The sequence below is a fragment of the Grampus griseus genome (genome assembly GCF_964374135.1).
Source record: "Grampus griseus genome assembly, chromosome: 11".
NCBI classification, from domain to species: domain Eukaryota; kingdom Metazoa; phylum Chordata; class Mammalia; order Artiodactyla; family Delphinidae; genus Grampus; species Grampus griseus.
In genome coordinates this window covers 95,817,885-95,838,439 of record NC_139005.1, presented here as the reverse complement: position 1 = coordinate 95,838,439, position 20,555 = coordinate 95,817,885, and the positions used below count along the sequence as shown (strand labels likewise).

General features: G+C 51.8%; 1 protein-coding gene across 1 annotated transcript; it reads left to right on the top strand.

Moving 5' to 3' along the window:
• Positions 1 to 6,459: 6,459 nt before the first annotated feature.
• Positions 6,460 to 19,648, top strand: CENPM (centromere protein M). Its single transcript, XM_082667046.1, has 6 exons — positions 6,460 to 6,535; positions 7,050 to 7,129; positions 10,004 to 10,096; positions 12,873 to 12,952; positions 14,125 to 14,216; positions 18,902 to 19,648. The coding sequence occupies exons 1-6, from the start codon at positions 6,479 to 6,481 to the stop codon at positions 19,040 to 19,042; spliced, it is 543 nt and encodes a 180-aa protein (XP_082523172.1). The 5' UTR covers positions 6,460 to 6,478; the 3' UTR covers positions 19,043 to 19,648.
• The last annotated feature ends 907 nt before the right edge of the window (positions 19,649 to 20,555 follow it).

The following is a 20,555-nucleotide window of genomic DNA, read 5'->3' as shown; positions in this document are numbered from 1 at the left end:
AAATGAAGAGTGTGCTAATGGCCCAAAGTCAGGGTTAGAGCAGTGTCCTCCTAACCATCTGTCCTTCCGTAGAGCCAAAGAGAGGGTTCAGAATTGCTTGGTGTGGCCTGGGTTTAGGGGGAGGTGGAGAAGGGGACCTACAAGCAGAAAGGCTGCTCCAAACTAGCGTGACTGAGGCCAAGTGATTCGTGCCCCCTCCCCTGGCCCCGCCCAGGACCCTAGCCTCCTCTGAGCTTAAACATGAGAATGGGGGACTTGGGCAGATCAGAAGCCGTTTCAGCTGCAATGCTGTGGGCCTGTGAAGCAGTGTTTAGGGTCTCCCAACCTCTCCAGCCCTGTGAACAAAATCCCAGGCATTCTGGGGCAACTGAGGACCCCAGACCTTCTCCTGGCTTCTCAGAGGACTGGCTTAGCTGAAGCAAAACATTCACTGGCCTTCTGTGTGACCTTGGGCCCCTCCTCACCCTCTCTGAACTTCCAGGGTTCCCTGCACAGTGATGGGGTGGGGGCGGGGGCTATCAGATGATCTATAAGGAATTTTCTAGCCCCCATTCCAGCTAAAGTCCCATCCAGGACAGTGTGAGGGTTGCAGAGCCCCTCTCCCTGCCTCCCAAGCACCACTCAATCCTCCACCCGACCCCCGTGCCCGCACACCCACCTCAAGCCCTGCAGATGCCTGTTCCGAGGGCTCCGGGCTGAGCGCACAGCCTCGGCCTAAGCAGCTCAGCGTCGGCCCGTGGACTCAGTCGCAGCTGCCGTCCCCAGAGATGCTGCCATCTGCAGCCGCCCCGGGTGCTGGAAGCAGAGAAAGGGCGAGGCCAACGCCCCCTACGGGAGACAGAGTTTCTCAGGCCCAGGGGGTCTGACTGGGCCAGGAGGGGGCAGTCCTGGGCTAGCTCCGGCAGCCTGTACCTCTCCCTGCCCGTTGGAGACCCTTCTCTCTGCCCCCCACCCTCAGAATAGCGGGAGGTGGGACCTGCCTTAGCCAATCAGCAGCCTGGCAGAGCAAGGGCTTTATCCTCTGTTGCCCTGGCAACCAGCCTTCTCTTCAGGATCCCTTGCACTGTGCACATGGTACAGAGATGACAGGCAGAGCAGGGTTGGATAAATTCGGGACAGGTGGGAGCCACCCAGCAGGCTACTGGACCCCACGGCTACTAGACCTAGAGAGGAAGTGTCCCCTACCAAGATAACTAGGAGGATTTGGCCACTTGTCATTTGAGGGTAGGGAGAGATTGGGGTCCCTGGCACGTGGGCAGGACACAGAAGCAATGACCAGTAGAGCCAATGAGGGTCATGTGTTATAGAGGGAAGAACCAAGACTGAGATTCTGGACACATTGGTCCAATGTAACATTTACCATATGCCAGACACTGCTTTCAGTGCTTTCCATATTTATGTTAACTCATTTCTTGGTCATCCAAGGTCACATGGCAAAAGTCTCAGTGCCAGGGTCGGAGCCCTAGCCTGGGCTGCAGGCCCGCTCGCAGGGGTGCCCTCCTGGTTCTGCCTCACCAGCCCCGGAGGCCCCCTGGCTGGGATACAGCCTGAGATGGTCGTGGCTCCCAGCCACGGAGCCCTCCCCGCCAGGCCAGGACTGGGCCCCACATCACTTCATCTGGTCCTCCAGCTGGTTAGTTGTTGAAGCCCACTTTGGGGTTGAGGCAGCTTCGGCTCAGAGACGTGAAGCTGCTTACCCTCTCCTTCTTCAAGGTCACTCAGCTTCTCAGTGACAAAGCCAGGGCGTGTGCGGGGGTGGGCTGGAGGTGAGGGTCTACCTCCCAAGCCTGGGTCCTCCCTCCTATGCTAGAGACAGAGTGTTTGCAAAGTTTCAGAGGCCCAGTGAGCATTCCATAAACAGCAGTGGTTGTCGTCTCAGGAGGAGAGAGCAGCCCCGGAGGCCCACGGGATGGGGAAGAGTCTTCGAGGAACCATCTCCCTGGGGAATCCATTCCCAGAAACTGAGGACGGGCAGGTGGCAAAGGCTATGGGTCAAATGGCTTTGGGTCTCTGGGTCCCCCAACCTACAGACACCCTGCCATCTGTGGGACGATCTGGGAGTCCTGCAAGTGTCCTCTCCAGCATATGTGGGCCAAGGGGAGTGAGTTTGAGTTTCCAGAGAGATTTTTATTAAGATCTAAGGTACATACAGTAAAATACAAACCTTAAGTGATGAACGTTTACCTGTGTATACACCTTTGCAGTTGCCACCCAGACCATGTCTAGGATATTTTCATCATCCCAGGCAGTTCCCTCCCGTCTCTTGCCAGTCAGTACCGCCTTCCCAAAGGCACACACTGATACGATTTCTGTCACCACAGATTAGTTTTTCCTGTATTTGTATTGCACGTAAATGGAAGCTTATGGTACATGCTCCTTTGTGTCTGACTTCTGTTGCTGCGCACAGTGCTTTTCTCTGCCCTGACGATGTTGCCTTACCAACGTACCACAGCTTATCTGTTCACCACTGAAGGACATTTGGGGCATTTCCAGTGTTGAACTATGATGAGCAAAGCTGGCAAAGTGCCGTTGAACAGTTTGGAGTGGGAGGGCAGAGAGGAGGTGGGGGAGGATGAAAGGGGCACAGAGAAACTTTTGGAGGTAATGGATACGTTCATTATAAATTGATTGTGGTGGTGGCTTCCTGGGTGTATATTTATATCAAAACTTACCAAACTGTACACCTTAAATATGTGTGGCTTATTACCTGTCAATTACACTTTAATAAATCTGTTTTTAAAAGTGATAAACAGGGGACTTCCCTGGTGGCGCAGTGGTTAAGAATCTGCCTGTCTGGGCTTCCCTGGTGGCGCAGTGGTTGAGAGTCCGCCTGCCGATGCAGGGGACACGGGTTCGTGCCCCGGTCTGGGAAGATCCCACATGCCGCGGAGCGGCTGGGCCCGTGAGCCATGGCCGCTGGGCCTGCGCGTCCGGAGCCTGTGCTCCGCAACGGGAGAGGCCACGGCAGTGAGAGGCCCGCGTACCGCAAAAAAAAAAAAAAAAAAAAAAAAAGAATGCCTGTCAGTGCAGGGGACATGGGTTCGATCCCTGGTCCTGGAAGATCCCACATGCCGTGGAGCAACTAAGCCCGTGCGCCACAACTACTGAGCCTACGCTCTAGAGCCCTCGAACCACAACTACTGGGCCCGTGTGCCACAACTACTGAAGCCCGCGCACCTAGAGCCTGTGCTCTGCAACAGGAGAAGCCACCGCAATAAGAAGCCTGCGCACTGCAACGAAGAATAGCCCCCGCTCTCTGCAACTAGAGAAAGCCCTCATGCAGCAATGAAGACCCAACGCAGCCAAAAATAAATAAATACATTTATTTAAAAAAGTGATCAGCAGCCCTTAGATATTGTTTTAGCCACGTGATTCTTTATTCACAAAATAGCTTATAGGAAGCTCAATATGTAACAGAGATGAAGCCAGAGCTGCTTCTGTTAAATGGTGGGGTGGGGTTTCTGGGCCCTACGTACTCAGCTTCTCCCCTGCCCCTCCCGGTGCCCCTGCGGCATCTCCCCAGGGTTTCGCAGAAGTCAGTTTGAAAAACACTGGCCCAGAGGGTCTCTGATGGCCCTGCAAGTTCTGGGTGTTGATGATACAAGAACCTCCAGGCCTGGGTCTGGGCTTCCTGCCAGTCTCTACACCTCATCACAGTATGGGTCTTACACACAACTATGTTCTATTGCACTACCTGTGCGACAAGCACCAACTCACCTGACCCCTCAGCCAACAGTCACCTCCCCAGCAAAGTGTAATGGGGGCCCCCCAGGGAGCCTTAATGCACCTTCATCTGGGCTCCAGCTGCTTCCCATGCTGCCTCTCACCCACTGTGCTGCCTTTGGCTGTTGTTATCTGTCCATCCACCACTGAAACCTCTGTGCCTGGGTCACAGTGTCCAGCACCAGGCCTGGCCCAAGGCAGGCACTCAGCACAGGTTGATTGAATGGGCCTCAGCTCAGCCCCTCCTGGACCATGCTGAGCAGGGTCCAATGTCTTTCCTTGACTCTCTAAGGGCCTCAGTCACCTGGCCCTCGATCAGCTCTCTAGCTTCATCTCCTTCGCTCCTCACCCCACCTGCTTCAGCCACTGGCCTCCTTGCTGCTCCTCAGAAGTGTCAGGAATGCTCCCCACTTGGGGTCTTATCACTTGCTGCTCCTTCTGCCTGAATCCTCTTCTTCACTATATTTATTTAGCATTTTTCTTTTTTTCCATTTTATTATTTTTTTAACATCTTTATTGGAGTATAATTGCTTTACAATGGTGTGTTAGTGTCTGCTGTATAACAAAGTGAATCAGCTGTATGTATAGATATATCCCCATAACCCCTCCCTCTTGCGTCTCCTCCCACCCTCCCTTCTTCACTATATTTAATTGGCTCCTCTCTCACCGCGTGCAGACATCTGCCCAAACATCACCTTCTTAGCTAGGCCTCCCCTGACCTAAAGTACCTCCTCCTACCCATCACGTTCTATCCCCTAGCCCACCTTACTTTATTTTCCTAGTACTTACTACTACCTGTCAGGGAGTCCCCTCCATGCCCCGTGCCATGGGGAATCAAAGCACCATCTGTGCTGGGGCAGGGGCTCCCTGAAGCCACGTACTTCCTGCTCTTTCTAAGCAAGGTATAACTAGTTTCGTTCGCAGTGAGAAGGATTTAGGTTAGACAGGAATATGCCTCTTTTCTCCCACATGTCACAGTAATGAACACACTGTGAGATCACGGTCCTACTCCCCCATCACACTGAGTTGGTCAGTAACATCTGATTCATCTGTGTTCCCAGGGTGGGGCATTGGGTCTTCCCTAGGAAATGAATGAATCACTGCTGAGAATAAACAAATGGATGTAAATCGATTCATTCATTCATCAAATATTTCTTGAGCAACTACTATGTACCAGACACTTTTTAAAGTGCTGGACATATAAACTGACAAAATTTTGCCCTCATGTATCTTATGCTCTAGTTCGAGAGACAGACAATGAGCAGATATTATATAACTGTTGGGAGAAGCAATCTGCTGTGGGCTCTGAGTCCCTGCAGGTTCTTGCTGGGCATGCCAAGAAAGCAAGGCTCTGAAAGCTCTTTACCCAGGCCATTTCTAAGGGTTTGTTTTTGTAGCAAGCAACCTTGAGGGTTGGGAAAAGAACAGGAAAAACAAGCAACCGGAAAAAGGACAGGCATGCCTACCACTCACTGTTTTACAGTGTTTGAATTTCTAACCTCTGTGTTCCTCTCCTATAAGGCCATCCACGAGGTGTACAGGCAAACATGATGGGTGGGTCCTTTGCAGGGCTTGCGGGACGTGGGGAAAATGACACAAACAAAGGTAAAGCCATAGCTGCTGCTTTTACCTTGAGTAATAATGTCCTTTGTCCCTTACCCAGGAGTTTCATGTCTTCTGCAGCATCCATGAAAAGGTAACAGACTATTACTAAACAGTAATAAACAGTAACAGTTTATTAGTTTGTAAAATCTCAGGTGCTGCCCAGTTCTAGTCAATATGTGAAGTGCTATTGAGAAAACTGAGCAGAAAAGGGGAGAGAGGGATTATGGGAGGGCTTGCTATTTTAGATAGGGTCGTTAAGAAAGCCCCCTCTGATGAGGTGACATTGCAGCAGAAACCTGAATAAAGTGAGGAAACAAGCCATGTGACTATTTGGGAGGAGAGCATTTCAGCCAGAGGGAACCACAGGGCCAGGGGTCCTAGAGCCGTTTTTAGAGGGAGAAGGGCAGAAGATGAGGCCAGAGAGACTGTCAGGGGCCAGAACCCACAGAGCCTCAAAGGCCCCGTAAGGCATTTGCAATGTACCTGAGCAAGAGGAGAACTATTGATGGGTTTTGACCAGAGAAGTGGCCTGCTCTGATTTCTCTTTTTAAAGGATGACTCCGATTGCTGTGTGGAGAATAGCCAGTAGCCCTGGAGACCAGGGTGGAAGCAGGGAGCCAGTGAGAAGGCTCTTACAGTAGACCTGGTGAGAGAGGAGAGTGGCTTCTCCTGGTGCTGGGGTGGAGGTGGTGAGAAATGGTCGGCTTCTTGCATTTTAAGAATAGAACCCACAGGCTTGCTTACGGATTGATTGTGAGGTGCGGGGAAGAGGAGTCAAGAATGACCCAAGATTTTGTTCTTTGCAGCTGCAAGGACGGAGTCAACTGAGATGGAGAAGATGTGTGAGGGACAGGTTTGGAAGGAATCAAGAGCACCTTGAATGAGCACGAATTAATGAAAATGAATAACTGAATCACTGAATATCTTCTTTCTCCCAGTCGTGAAATAAAAGTCTTGTCCCGCAGGCAGCACCCTATGTGCCTAGAGCCAGCGGTGGAACCTCTCCTCGGAAAAGGCGGTAGTGGTTCCTTTAAGAAGGTCCTGCCCAAGCACTGTCACGTGACCCGCGATTACGCACAAGGGGTGGGCCACTGGGTGGTTTGAAAGCCCGGCGCGCACTGCACGAGCGGCGGTTCGGCCTGTCCCTGGGATGTCGGTGTTGCGGCCGCTGGACAAACTGCCTGGCCTGAACACGGCCACCATCTTGGTAGGCGTCAGCAGCCCAGATTCTCCCGCCCGCCTTTCCTCCCAGGCTGTGCCTCAGCCGCCAGGTCCCCTGCGCTCTCTGAGGTGCTGGCGTGGGCTGTTCTGGCTGGGGTGTGGTGGGCCGGAGAGCCACACTCTGAACCAATCGGAGTAGCCACCCTTCTGAGGCTGAGGGACGTCCCCACCAATAAGTGCGCAGTTTCTGATTGATGGGGCGGCTGGGCGGGGCGACCGCGCGCAGGGCGGGGTGCCGGCTGTCCAAAACTCTGTTTTCCCGCGTAGAGGGATCGGACCTCCGGGAGAGACGAGGCCTTTCCAGGAAGGGTCCGGGGAGGTAGTGAGTGCTTTCCGGGCAGGACCGGAGAGGGTGCAAACCTCGGGCCCTCTGCCGGAGTCCTCTCGGTAAAAGGGTGCCTCGCGCGCTGGAGCCAGAATCTTGGGTTCGCGGCCGTCCGGGCCCTCCAGCGGGACTGCTGTGTCCAGGTATCAGTCGGTCGCCTTCTCTCTCTGGGCAGCTGGTGGGCACGGAGGATGCTCTTCTGCAGCAGCTGGCCGAAGCGATGCTCAAGGAGGATTGCACATCGGAGCTGAAGGTGTAAGTAGCCTTATGCTGGGGGTGTCCGATCGCTGGCCTGGGCGCAAGGGAGAGCGGGGTTGGCTGTAGGGGGACCACCAGAGAGGCGGGCACAGGTGGAGCCGGTTGACCAACCCCTCAGAGACTCCGTCCTAACGCGTGATCTGTCCCCGTCCAAAGGCCTCCTCCATCACTGTCACACAGTTTTTCTATTTTCCTCTAGCACTTGTCACTATAAGAAGTTGCCATGTTTCTTTACTTGTTTCCAGTCTGCCACCCCTAGGGACCAAGGTCAGCCCCTTGAGGGCAGGGACTTTGACTTTTGCTCATTGGTGAATCCCCAGTGCCTTGAGCAATACTTGGCACAGAGTACATGCTCAGATAACCCCCAAATTTGGAGAAAAAGTAACTAAAGTATATTTTGTTTTCCTTCTTCTAACTGAGAGGGAGTAGAAACAGCTGCTGGCAAGAGTCAAGTGACTGAATACATGTGGGTGTCATTCTCCCTGATAAAGATTATGTTCCCTTATTCTACCTAGTATGGGGCATTTCCAATTCCCACAGAGGAAATACCCTCTAGATTTGGATCATTCTCCTTCAACGTAATCTTTCCCTCAAAATAAAGATTGTTCATATGTCCATCTGTGCTCTACCTATGTTGCCAGGTTCTTTGGCTATAGAACACCAAACACAATAACCAATGATCTCAAACCCATAGCTCAGAAATTGGAAAGGATAAAAAAAAATTAATTTGGGACTTCCCTGGTGGTCCAGTGGTTGGAACTTTGCGCTTCCGCTGCAGGGGGCACGGGTTTGATCCCTGGTCCAGGATCTAAGATCCTGAATGCCATGGGGCAAGGCCCCCCCCCAAAAAAAGTCAAAAAAAATAATTTAATTAGCATCAGAGTAAATGGAAAACGTGGATAAAATTGCCTACATTCAGCAAGATGGAAACCATTGGCAAAAAAGAGTCACATGACATGCAAAAAATCTGATGAAGAACCCACTCTGGGGAAAGGGGAAGAAAGCTCCTTTTTGAGTGCTCTGTGCCATTGAGGAATTTAATAGGAACATGAATTTTTTAAAGAAGCGTTCAAAGACCAAATAATAACACAACAGAATGAGAGGAAAAGGGAGGTTGCAGAGCTAAGGACAAAAAAGGTGAAAAATAATACCATATGAAATCTATCTAATAAATACATAGAAACAGCAAGGATCAGAGTAGATGTGGTTAAAGACTTAATTATTTACAAAGAAGAAAGATTTGAGAAAATTACAGCAAAAGTATTTGAAGTGTAGTAGAAGACGACTTCCCTGGAATGAGTGAAGAGTTGAATTTGTCCATTAAAAAGGGTACATATATCTTGTTCCAGGAAAAATGGACAATTATTTACTTCTGAAGTAAATAATTCTTCAGACTTCTGGCAGGAGAAGCAAATCACCCATATGGTCATCTGTTCATTCTGTTGTCAAGTATTTTCAGCTCTCTGCATTTGTAGTATTTGGCAGGAACTAGGTTTGACCTTTTGTGGTTATGTGGAGCCACGTGACTAGTTCTGGCCAATGAGTTGTGAGCAAAAATGATTGTCTCTTTATTGCTGAAGCATTTAGTTGCCAGTGAGAGACCTTCCTCAGTACCCTTTGTCTCTCCCATGTTCTAGAGTGGCAACTTCATTAGCTGAGGTCCGAAGTTATGGTTAGAGCAAAATATAAATGTATATAATAATACCATTAATAATAGCAATATAAATTACATTTGTAAGTTTTGTCCAAATGGTAAGGTAGATTATAAGAATGCTAATTTTCTCACTTTTCTTAATAATAGAGAATCAATCCCATATAGGTAGAATGAAAACTGTTAAAAATGATACCAACTTACTCATTTATTCCATAATCTTTTTTTAATTGGGTTCTTTGAGGAAATAACTTCTTGTGATTAAAAAATAATTTATCCAAAGTTCATCTTTTTTTTCAGTTCTACTTTAGTTATTTTGCTTCCACTAAATTCAGATAAAATTAATACTATTATCCTATTTTTATTTATTTTTATTTTTTATTTTTTGGCCGCACCATGCCCCTTGCGGGTTCTTAGTTCCACGACCAGGGATTGAACCTGGGCCACGGCAGTGAAAGCGCTACATGCTAACCACTGGACTGCCAGGGAACTCCCTCCTATTTTTCGATTACATCTACTGTATTCTAGTGTCTGAATGTGTATACATTATGTACATGGAGAGATGTTTAGAAAAATGTTCTAACGTTAATAGTAGTTATTTCTAGGTAACTGAACTTTTAGGATTATGTGTTTCTTTTTTAATTTTTGTGTTTTGTATACTTTTTGGTATTCTTAAATTATAAGCTGAGGGGTGGGGGGCAGATGAGTAATAGTCATATGTGGAAATGGGCAGAAGTAGAGGATTCAAAAAAACCCTTCAGGTGGGTATTTGACAATCTGAGACTAAGTCCAGACAAGAATGATGAGGGTGACTTACCCAAGGTCACCTAGCTGATAATTGGCAGACCTGGGATTTGGGGCCACTTCTGTCTTACTCCAAAGAGCTTCAATCTTAACACCTGAACTTCACAGTCCAACACCCTCCCCCGCTTCTGAGCCTGGTCTCCCTCCCAGCATGCAGTGTAGATGTCTAGCCTCATGCCATCTTATATCCAAAACTCCCTCTTGCCAAGGCAGTTACTAAACTTTCTGGCAGGGAGAGTAGAGCAGGAGTCATCTGGATAGGACCAGCTCTGCCCTGCCCCTGTGCTCACCTGAAAAGTCTTGCTTCAGGTGAATAGGAGAGGAGCTCTTGACAGCCTCTTCCCTGTGACGGGCGGCATGTGAACAGTCATTGTGATGTGGGTACGTATTTAGTCCTGCAATTTCTTGTTTTTCAGCCACTTGGCAAAGTCCCTCCCTCTGCCCTCCAATGTGAATCGCCCCCGAATTGACTTGATTGTGTTCGTGGTCAACCTTCACAGCAAACACAGGTGAGAGCCAGAGGATGGGGGCTGCCGGGCTCAGGTAGACCTGGCGCGGGGATGTGCTGGGACAGTGGCCTCACTTGTGATGGGAAGGAGAGGAGACAGGGAGAGGCTGCCTGGGGTTAACTTAGACGGTGAGGAGCGGGGAGCCAGTGGCCAATGCAAGATGTTTAAAAGACACTGATAAATGCCAGCAGTGTCATCTGTCATTTGGCTCTCTGAGGCCTACTGTGTATCCCTGACAGCAGGCACAGACATGAATGAAACAGACCCTGTCCTCAAGGTCCATTAGGGGAGGAGGCTAGACTTTTGAACAGACAGTTACAGTACCTGCGATGGGTACTGTAAAAAGAAGGAAGCAGGGGGCTGTGAGAGCCCAAACAAGACCTCTGACTCCCAGGACTTAGGTCAGGCTAGACTTCCCGGTGGAGGTGACATTTAAGTAGACACCTGAGAGATGACGAGAAATTAGCCAGGGAAAGAGAAAGTGAGCAGAATGTTCCAGGTGGAGGGTTAATGCAAAGGGCAGGAGGAGTGTAGTGTGTTCGGAGGACTGTCGAGGCCTGGGCAGCATCAGAGCCAGTCTAGCGCAGGGCCGTGGCAGTGGCAGCATGGGTGGTGTTGATGCTGGTGGCCTGATCCGGTCTCCCTATGGTGCTGGCAACCCTGGGGACAGGACTGCAGCCAGCCTAGGGAGTACAGAAGAAAGGTCTGCCCTCTCCCTCCTGGGTGACAGCAGGCTAAGAGCAGGACACAGTGTCCAGCACAGAAACCAAGGCAGATACCTGGGCCTGTGGTAGGGATCAAGGGAAGGATGTGGTGGAAACACCTGGGAATCCAGTGGCATAGAGACACCAGATACCTGTAGCATCAGGACCAAGTCCAGACCGCACTACCTGACCGGTTGGAACCAGTCAGTGGTGACTTAGGCCCAGGTGGGGCTGAGATCTGCCGTGGTTGCCAGAAGGCCCTGGCTCAGCAGACCTGTTGCTCTTTGGGTGAGATCTCTCTGTTCACCAGAAGGGACACTGGCCCAAGTCTTTGGAGAGATCCTGCTTCACAGCCACACTTAGGGGCAGGGCCGCTGTTGCTGTTGGCCTCAGGCTGTGTTCATTCAGCCTGAAGCCTGACCTTTGAGATGGCTTTTTGGCCAGGAGACCACAGGTTCCTTCATCACTCCCTGGACACGAGTGAATGAAAGCCTCAACCCAGAAGGTCAGGGTGCCGTTGCTTAGAGGAAAAGAGTGTTTTCATATGATTGATATGACTTAAAATCACTGTAATCTTAATGCAAAGCAATTCAGCAATACTTATCTACACTTAAAAAAGACACATACTGTGACCCAGCCATTCCACTTCTAGCATCTGTCCTACAGAAACGTTTGCTTGGATGTGTAAGGACCTGTGGGAAAGAAAATCCATGCAGCATCTTTCGTAACGGTGAACAAGAGGAGACCGTTTATATGTCCATCACAGGGAAAGTAGTTTGTGGTACTGTGTGGTCATTCCAAAGAATGTAACAGAGTTGTCGAACCCAGTTAGACCCAACTGGATGCTGGTACCTATCACTGTCTGTATTTGCATATGAAAAATATTCCAGAAGAATTACACCCCCAACTGTCAGCAACAGTATCTCTGGGGAGTTGAAACGGAAGGTGGTGCTGGAGACGGGGACTTCTACTTTTTACTTATACACCCGTATTTACTGTTTGATTATATTACGAACTTGAGTCACTTTGTAATTAAAAGTAGTTTGGGAAATTCCCTGGCAGTCCAGTGGTTAGGACTCCTCGCTCTCACTGCCGAGGGCCCACGTTCATCCCTGGTCGGGGAGCTAAGATCTCACAAACCGTGTGGAGTAGCCAAAAACAGAACTACCATCTGACCCAGCAATGCCACTACTGGGCATATACCCTGAGGAAACCATAACTCAAAAAGAGACATGTACCACAGTGTTCATTGCAGCACTGTTTACAATAGCCAGGTCATGGAAGCAACCTAAATGCCCATCGACAGATGAATGGATAAAGAAGATGTGGCACATATATGCAATGGAATATTATTCAGTATAAAAGGGGACGAAATTGGGTCATTTGTGGAGACGTGGATGAGTCTAGAGACTGTCATACAGAGTGAAGTAAGTCAGAGAGAAACAAATATTGTATATTAACACATATATGTGGAATCTAGAAAAATGGTACAGATGAACCGATTTGCAGGGCAGAAATAGACACACAAATGTAGAGAACAGACGTATGGACACTAAGGGGGAAAAGTGCCGGGGTGGGAGGGGGGTGGTGGGATGTATTGGGAGATTGGGATTGACATGTATACACTGATGTGTATAAAATGGATGATTAATAAGAACCTGCTGTATAAAAAAATAAATAAAATTAAATTTTTTAAAAAATGTAGGGTTTCCCTGGTGGTGCAGCGGTTGAGAGTCCGCCTGCTGATGCAGGGGACACAGGTTCGTGCCCCGGTCCGGGAAGATCCCACATGCCGTGGAGCGGCTGGGCCCGTGAGCCATGGCCGCTGAGCCTGCGTGTCTGGAGCCTGTGCTCTGCAATGGGAGAGGCCACAACAGTGAGAGGCCCGCGTACCGCAAAAAAAAAAAAAAGTGTAGTTTAAAGATATGAAAGGACAAAGTATTCCTCTAGGGCTGTTTCCTGTCACCCTCCTCTCATTCTCTGGCCTCTCTGGCAGCAGAGGCGGGGCGGCTTCTGCTTTCTCTGTTGTGAGGTTTGTCCTCTGCTTTGTCCTCTCGCCCTGGCCACTGCAGCCTCCGGAATGTTGAGGAGTCCCTGCACCATGTGGACGCCACCTTCTTCCTGGGGAAGGTGAGCTTCCTCGCCACAGGCGGTAAGTGCATCCCTCCCCCGCCGCTCACCCCCTCCCTCGCCAACCCAGGGCAGGCTGCGGCTGGGCCTGTGGTGGACTCCTTGCAAAGGCAGCCTGGGTGATGGAAAACACATGCATTTTGGAATCTGATGTTGTCAGTCTTTATAAAGCAAATCTGAGCTGATCCGTCTGCCAAGTTAATTCCGCTGAGATAACGGCTTAGAGGTGCCTAGTGGCTCTCTGTGACTTTCAGAGTAAAATCCAAACTCCTGTAAAGGCACAAAGTATTTTGCAGTTTGGCCCCTGCTTCCTGTCTTATTTCCTATTACTCTTCCCCTCTTTGGCTCAGCTTATAGTTCTCTGAAACTTGGTAATATCAACAGTGGAAATAATAATAGCTACCCTACATCGAGCACTCACAATAGACCAGACACTGTCCTAAGTGCTTTGTTTCTATATTACTTAATCTTCACGACAGGTACTACTGTAGTAGGTACTATTTTCTCTGTTTTGCAGCAGAGGAAACTGTGGTCACGAGGTTAGGTAACTTGCCCAAGGCCCCGCAGCTGAGCAGTGGTAGAGCAGAGATTCACACGTAGAGAGTCATATTCCAGAGCCCATGCCTTTAATGATTGTACCATGTGGCTTCTCTCAAATACTCTTTCCTCTTCTTTATCTCGCTAACCCCTATTTTCTGCCTCCTGGGGGACCTGACCAGCCCTGCAGTCTGGGCCCTCAGGGTATCCATTCCCACACATGCCTCTGTCAGAGACTCCTAACCCTTCTACCTACACTGACGGTGTGCCTGCCCCACCAGCTACACTGCGAGCTCCCTGCAGGCAGGGCCTGGCGCAGATGATTCTCATTAAGCACTGGTGGCTAAATGGACACCAGGTCACTTCTGTGTGTTCGTTCATTGAATCTCGATAGTAACTCAGCAGGGTAGGGGTCGTTACTATCCTCATTTCACAGATGAGGAAATTCGTGTTTTTATTGAGGACTCTCTCCAAGCCCCTTCAGCCTATTTTCTGATTTGATGATCTTGACTGCCCTGAAAGGAAGGTAGAACAGGCTTGTCACCCCACTGACTAGTAAGAAACGGAGGCCCAGAGAGGGGAAATGAACTACTTGGCCCAGTGCTTCCTAGATCACAGTCATGAAGGTAGAGATTACAGGCCGTGGCTTCTTTGCAGCTGGGCGGGAGAGCCACTGCAGCATTCACCGGAACACCGTCATGCAGCTGGCCCACACCTACCGGAGCCCCCTGCTCTTCTGCGACCTGGAGGTGAGGACCCCAAGCACGCGGGTTGAGGGGTGGGGCAGTCAGCACACAGTGGCCGTGGCAGGGATGCTCCTTGGAGGCTCGCTGAGTACCCTGGTGAAGGGGGTCCTGATATGGAGACAAGATCCTCATTTGAATCCTGGCTCTTCTGCTCGCCGTCCTTGGGTGGGTCACCGTAAGCCTTGGGTGGGTCACTGAAAGCCTTGGGTTCGCACATGTGAAGTAGGGTGGTGCTCCGTGTACATCTTGAGCTCTGCTCATACACCAGGCGCCATCCCCTCTTGCTTTTGCGTCATTCTCTCTACTCGTAACTAAGTCTTGTGTGTGTACCTGTGGGTCCATGTTAATATCTCACTTCCCTGCTGGGGTTAAGTGCTGTGAGGCCAGGCATCTTGTCTGCCTCATTAACCAGCAGTGAAGGTGCCCAGTGTCCCCCTTACATCCCTGGATTGCAGACCTTGTCTGGTCCCAGCCTGGGGCAGGGGGTCTAGCAGGCAGCAGAAGGGGAGGCTGGGTAGGTGGGCAGGTGCTTGGGTGGATACATGTGATATTAGTTCTGCCCTGACTTGCTTGTGTGGGTGTTTCTCACGAGGTGAATGCTCATTGTGGGGTCAGCACAGCAGATTTCTATTTTGCTGTTGAATTTTGCTCTTCAGCCTCTCTTTGTGTGGTACGGAACCTGATGACTTTTTGCTAAAGGGTCCTCAGCAGGAGTTGATGCTGCTGCCTCTGGGCTCCCAGGGCCTGGGCTGCCCCACCCGCACGCCAGGCCTGCTCAGTTGGTTTTGAGATTCGTTTTAAAGATTTGTGTTTCTGCTCTGTTCTGGGTCTTGCACCTGTTCCCAAAAGCAAAGTGATGTCGTAAGAGGGAACTGAGTCAGTATGTGGTCCCTCATCACCAAGGGTTCTTACTCTGGGGTCTGTGGACCCCTCTGGTCGGAAGGGAGAACAATTCAGGGGATTTGCGGACCTGGACGAGGAAAAAAAATTACTTCTTGTTTTCAGTAACTTCTAAAAGAAATTTATCATTGTGAATGTAGGCAAGAGATGTCAGTAGTATTAGCAGAACCTGTGGCTGTTAGCAAGAGAAGCGGCGGGACGTTGCCATGTCCCATGGGGATTGGGGCAGCTCTCATTACTACTCCGACACTGCAGAAGTCATTAGACCTGCCCTAGATCTCATTCGGCGCATCGGTTAAGATGTACAAATTTGTGTTTCACATTTGATGACTATTTTAAGAACCCCGACTAGACCGATGCTCCGATCTCACAGGTAGGACCTGAGGCCCGGGGCACCCCTGAGGAGCCTGTCCCTGCAGGCTTTCCTCACAACAGGAGAGGCGAGACGTGCTCACAGTCACACAGCTAGGAAGTCAGCGGAAGAGCCAGGTTGGCGTGCAGCTGTCCCTTTCCTGTCTTAGCGGGCTGACTGTGTGGCTTTGAACAAGTCGACCCACCCCCAACACACGCACACACACGCACACGCACACGCACACAGCCTGCCTTCTCTTGGCGCTGAAGGGGAACCGCCATCTTTGCTCCACGGCAGAGGTGCGCGTGGTGCTGCAGTTCTGTGTGTGGCCATGAGGTGGCAGGCTGTAGCAGGTCCTGGGTTGTCCTCTAGCCTGAGAACTTCTCTCAAAAAAAGGTCTGGGGCCGACTTTCTATTTCCAGCCAGCAGCAGCCCTGCTGAGAACCTAGACCTGGCATTCTCTCACACAAAGCACCCAGCGTCTGGACGGTCAACACTCCTCGTACCGCTGTCGTCCCGTTCGGGGCACCCTCCTCCGCTTAATCGACTTCTGAGGCCTTTGCGTGGCAGGAATTATTAGCCCCGTTTTACATACGAGGAAACACCCAGGGAGGTGTGGGATTCGCCCAGTGAAATCATTTCCCAGCTCCGCTGATCGGGCCCTGTGCTGGTCCCTGAGAACACAAATGCCTCAGATATTGGCCCTGCCTCTCAGAGGCAAGCAAAATAGACCGACATGTAACATACGCAGCAGAAGGATTTGCAGAGCTTTGGAAGCCTGGCAGTGGAATTCAGCCATTCCTTCCTGTAGGTGACGGGGCGTCATGATAGGGTCAGAAGTGGGATTTGCGGGCCACGTCTCTGGAGTATGATGTGTGGATGGGAGGAGGCCTGGCCACAGGCAGGAGGCCTCGGGACGAGGCTGCTGCGGGAAGCGGACTGTGGAGTCCAAGTGAGAGCAGCAGCAGTTTGGAGGGACAGTTCAGAGGCAGAGGCCACAGAGCTCAGAGGACTTATTCAGCAAGTATTTCTGGACTTCCCTGGTGGTGCAGTGGTTAAGACTCTGCCTGCCAATGCAGGGGACACAGGTTCGAGCCCTGGTCCGGGAGGATCTCACATGCCACAGAGCAACTAAGCCCATGTACCACAACTACTGAGCCTGCACTCTAGAGCCCGCGAGCCACAACTACTGAAGCCCGCGTGCCACAACTACTGAAGCCCACGAGCCACAACTACTGAAGCCCACGTGCCTAGAGCCCATGCTTTTCAACAAGAGAAGCCACCACAATGAGAAGCCCACGCACCGCAACGAAGAGTAGCCCCCGCTCGCCACAACTAGAGAAAGCCCGCGCGCAGCAACGAAGACCCAATGCAGCCAAAATAAATACATTAATTAAAAAAATAATAAAACAAGTATTTCTTACATAACCTACAGTGCGCCGAGCATTGTTCTAGGCACTAGGGAAGCAGCATAGAGCCAGAACAGTTTTAAAACTCCCAATTCTGTTCTAGTGGAGGAAACAAAGTGAGGAAGTAGAACGTATGGCGTGTTAGAGAATGGATGTGACCTGTCAGGTGGTGGTAAAGTGGCAAGATTTACATAGGGGTTGAAGGGGCTCACTAAAAAAAATGACCTGTAAGTAAAGACTTGAAGGAAGGCGCCGTGGGGTCTCCTGGTGGAAAGGCCCACTAGGTTGGAGAAACAGCAAGTGCAAAGGCCCTGAGTTTGGAACTTGCCTGCTGTGTTCAAGGTCCACAGGGAGGCATGGGTGGCTGGAGCAGAGCTGTGAGAGACGAGTCAGAGTGACCGTGGGGCTTTGTGGGTCGTAGGACAGGTGGTGGCTTTCACTCTGAGTTAGACTGGAGCAATGGAAAGTGTGGGGCTGGGCAGGGGGAACACAGCCTGACTCGGGTTTTAAGTGGGTCCCTGCAACTGTTGGGAGGAGAGTGGACTGAAGGGAGACAGGGGCAGAAAGAAGGAGATGGGCCTGGGGACTGTGTCTGGAAGAGTTAAGAGTGGCCTGGGCTCAGTGGTGTCTGGGGAAGAGGGAGATGAGATGGTCTGTGATGCTGGGTGTTTCCAGGGCGGGGCCGACAGATGTGCTGATGGCCTGGATGTGAGACAGGAGAGGAAGAAGAGTCAAGGTCGACTCTGGAGTTTTCAGCCTGAGCAACTGGAAGGATGGGGTTGCCTGTGGCTGAGATGGGGGGCGACTGCAGTTTGGGGGGACTCCCAGGAACTCCGTCTTAGACACACTAAGACTGAGGAGTCTGTTAGATGTCTACACAGAAACCAAGCAGGCAGCGGCACGTGTGTCTAACATTCAGAGGAAAGGTCTGGAGATGCAGTTTGAGCATCCTCAGCACTTAGATGGTTTGAAGGTCACAGAGCTGGATGAGATCACCTGGGGACCGAGTGTGGGGGAAAGAGATGCAAAGGCCAAGCCCTGGGACCCCCAGCAGTTAGATGTCACACAGAGGAGGGAGCAGCCTATGGGGTGAGAGGAGAAGCCCCGGAGGGTGGGGTCCTGGGAGCCAGGTGGAAAAGACTTGTCAAGGGGAGGGAGCAGCTGCGTCAGATTCTGCTGAGAGGAGACTCAGTGCGGATGAGGCCATGTGATGAGGACTGACGTCGCCTCTGGATTTAAAACCCAGGATGTCGTGGGTGGCAAATGGTGGAGGACGTGGGGATGCCTGATCACTAGCTTGGGTGACTGGGTGGATGGTGGCGCCCTTTCCCCAGTTAGAGAGGGAACAGGGGAAGGGGGAGATGCTTCTGAGGCCACCTGTTGGTCAGGGGAGAACATCTGAGCATCACTGTTTTTTCCTCAACATTTCTAATGAGCACCTCATCTGCCCGCGCCATCTGATGCCAGGCCCTAGGACAGTCTTGTCACCCCTGCCTAATCCCATGGCTCCTCTGGGCCCGCCAGCCCTTCAGAGGCCCTGATATAGGAACCGTCTGTTGACAGTGCCTCCCTGTCCTCGGAAAGGGCCACTCTCTACCCACCCCTCCTTTCTACCCCTGTGAGCGTCTTTCTCAGACAGATCCCAGGTTGGGAAGCCTTTGGGGCCTACTGTACCCCAGCGTTGGTTGGGACTAGCCCTGGTTCAGATGCCAGCTCTGCAGGCACTAACTGTGTGCCTCTGGACAGTTGGCCTAACCTCGCCAGCCCAGCTTGCGGGGCCTTCATTTCTTCTGGAGCAAGGGTCATCGTCTCTGGTATCCCTGGAGGGTGTTTGAAGGATTCGGTAAACTAAGGTGGTTGGAAACGGCTCGGCGAGGTGTGGCGCGGACAAGGGCGTGGCCATGCTGGGCAGCGGTGCCCTGAGCTGTCCCCACATCTCAGCACCCCGCTCCCCCGGGCAGCCCGCGGAGCTGCTCCACGTGAGAGGAGCAGGCCCCTCACCGCTGTTCTCTGCTCTTCCTCTGCAGATAGAAGACTTTCGAGCCACCATGGCGCAGCGCCTGGTCCGCATGCTGCAGATCTGCGCCGGCCATGTGCCCAGCGTCTCGGCCCTGAACCTGCTGTCCCTGCTGCAGAGCTCTGAGAACCCCTCCCTGGAGGACCTGTGAGGGCCACCAGCCCCCGGGCTGCCCCTCCCCAGGGCTTGGTGCCCGGCTCAGTAAACAGTCACTGTTGCCGGGGGCTTGACAGGCCGGGGTCAGCAGGCAGTTGCCTCAGGGCCCAAAGTCCTCGAGCTCCAGCAGCACGTGCTGGGGGCAGGGGGTGGGGAGGGAGCCCAGCTGGTGGGACTGCAGCCCCCCTCCCCCTCCCACGCTCACTCCAGCAGAGCCCCAGGTCTTCGTCCATCTGACGTGTTCTCTCTCCACTTAAGACTTCAACCGAACAAAGGGTCCGTGGCTAAAAAAAGATTGAAAATCACTAGTCTCGTCCACCACTCTGATTTTGCAGATGAGCAAACTGACTCAGAACAATTAGGAGTCGGGTAGGGGGAGCTTGGACTCTGTGAGCCCAGTCTGACTCTGCATCCTGGCCTTGCCATGCCTGGTTATAGGACCTGGTTGTTGCCTCCTGGGGCCTCAGTTTTCCCAGGTGTGAAATGGAGATTGTTCTCCCTACCCTGTTGCGTTGTGAGGATTGTGTGACGTGGTGGAGGTGAAGTGCTTGAGGTTGTATGACTCTTGCGCTTGTCTGAGCGCCTGCTGTATTTCATAATAAACGTGTTGATGCTTACACAGTGCCAGGTGAGCACTCGATGAACAGTTATTTGAACGATTATTTGAAATCACACAGAGCTAAGTTCAAAACCTGGTGCACATCCAGGAATTACACTGTGAAGTCTTAAGGTTGTGCGAATTCAGTGAGAGAATCTGAGGGCTGCTTTCTGGGTTGGCAGCAAGAGATTGTGCCATGACCATTGCTTTCCTTCTCCTTTGGGTCTCATTAGAATTTGTGGAAGTGCCGGGATTAGAATCCAGAAACCCTGGCAGCCAGATCTGGGCTCCGGCTGCTCCCCCGTGGCCGGCTGGGCATGCATGTGAGAGCTTGGGGGTGAAGAGGAGGCCTGGGGGGAGAGGCCTCAGGAGGAGAGCCAGGTCTTGGCTACCTTGGAGCGTGACAGCGCCCTCCCAACCCCGCCCCCCCTGCTTGTGCCCCGGCCTGTCCTCCATCCTCAGGCCTCAGGACCGACCGGCCCTGCTTGATGCCTTGGACGGTGCCAGCACTGCAGGGCCTCTGCTTTGACGTCACCATGGCAGCCGCAGCTCACGCTCTCCACCGAAGGATGGGCCAACCTGAAACTCGGTGCAGGCGTCATAAGGGTAGGGCCCACCTTTCTCCTCTCCTTGGGTTCCTTCCAGACCTGGCCCAGCGCCCGACCCCTCATGCGTGCTTGGTAAGGTTTGCAGATGCCTGGCTGTCTTCCAGGGAGCCCCCTCAGCCCACCGAGAACCTCAGCTGCCAGCTGTGGAGACTCGGTTCGGGTCCCAGACGTCACCCACCCGACGTCGCAGAGCTTCACACTTCACAGAGCCCTTCTCACACAGTCGCTCCTGCCACCCTCCCCGCAGACCTGTGAGGTTGACAGTGTTTCCCCATTTCAGTTAATGAAACTGAGACTGTTGT

What these genes read in the sequence shown, in the direction of transcription:
- CENPM (XM_082667046.1), top strand. Translation starts at nt 6,479, where the DNA reads ATGTCGGTGTTGCGGCCGCTGGACAAACTGCCTGGCCTGAACACGGCC. An exon ending in TGAACACGGCCACCATCTTG is followed by an intron (nt 6,536 to 7,049) that starts GTAGGCGTCAGC and finishes CTCTCTGGGCAG; the next exon opens with CTGGTGGGCACGGAGGATGC. An exon ending in TGCTCTTCTGCGACCTGGAG is followed by an intron (nt 14,217 to 18,901) that starts GTGAGGACCCCA and finishes CTTCCTCTGCAG; the next exon opens with ATAGAAGACTTTCGAGCCAC.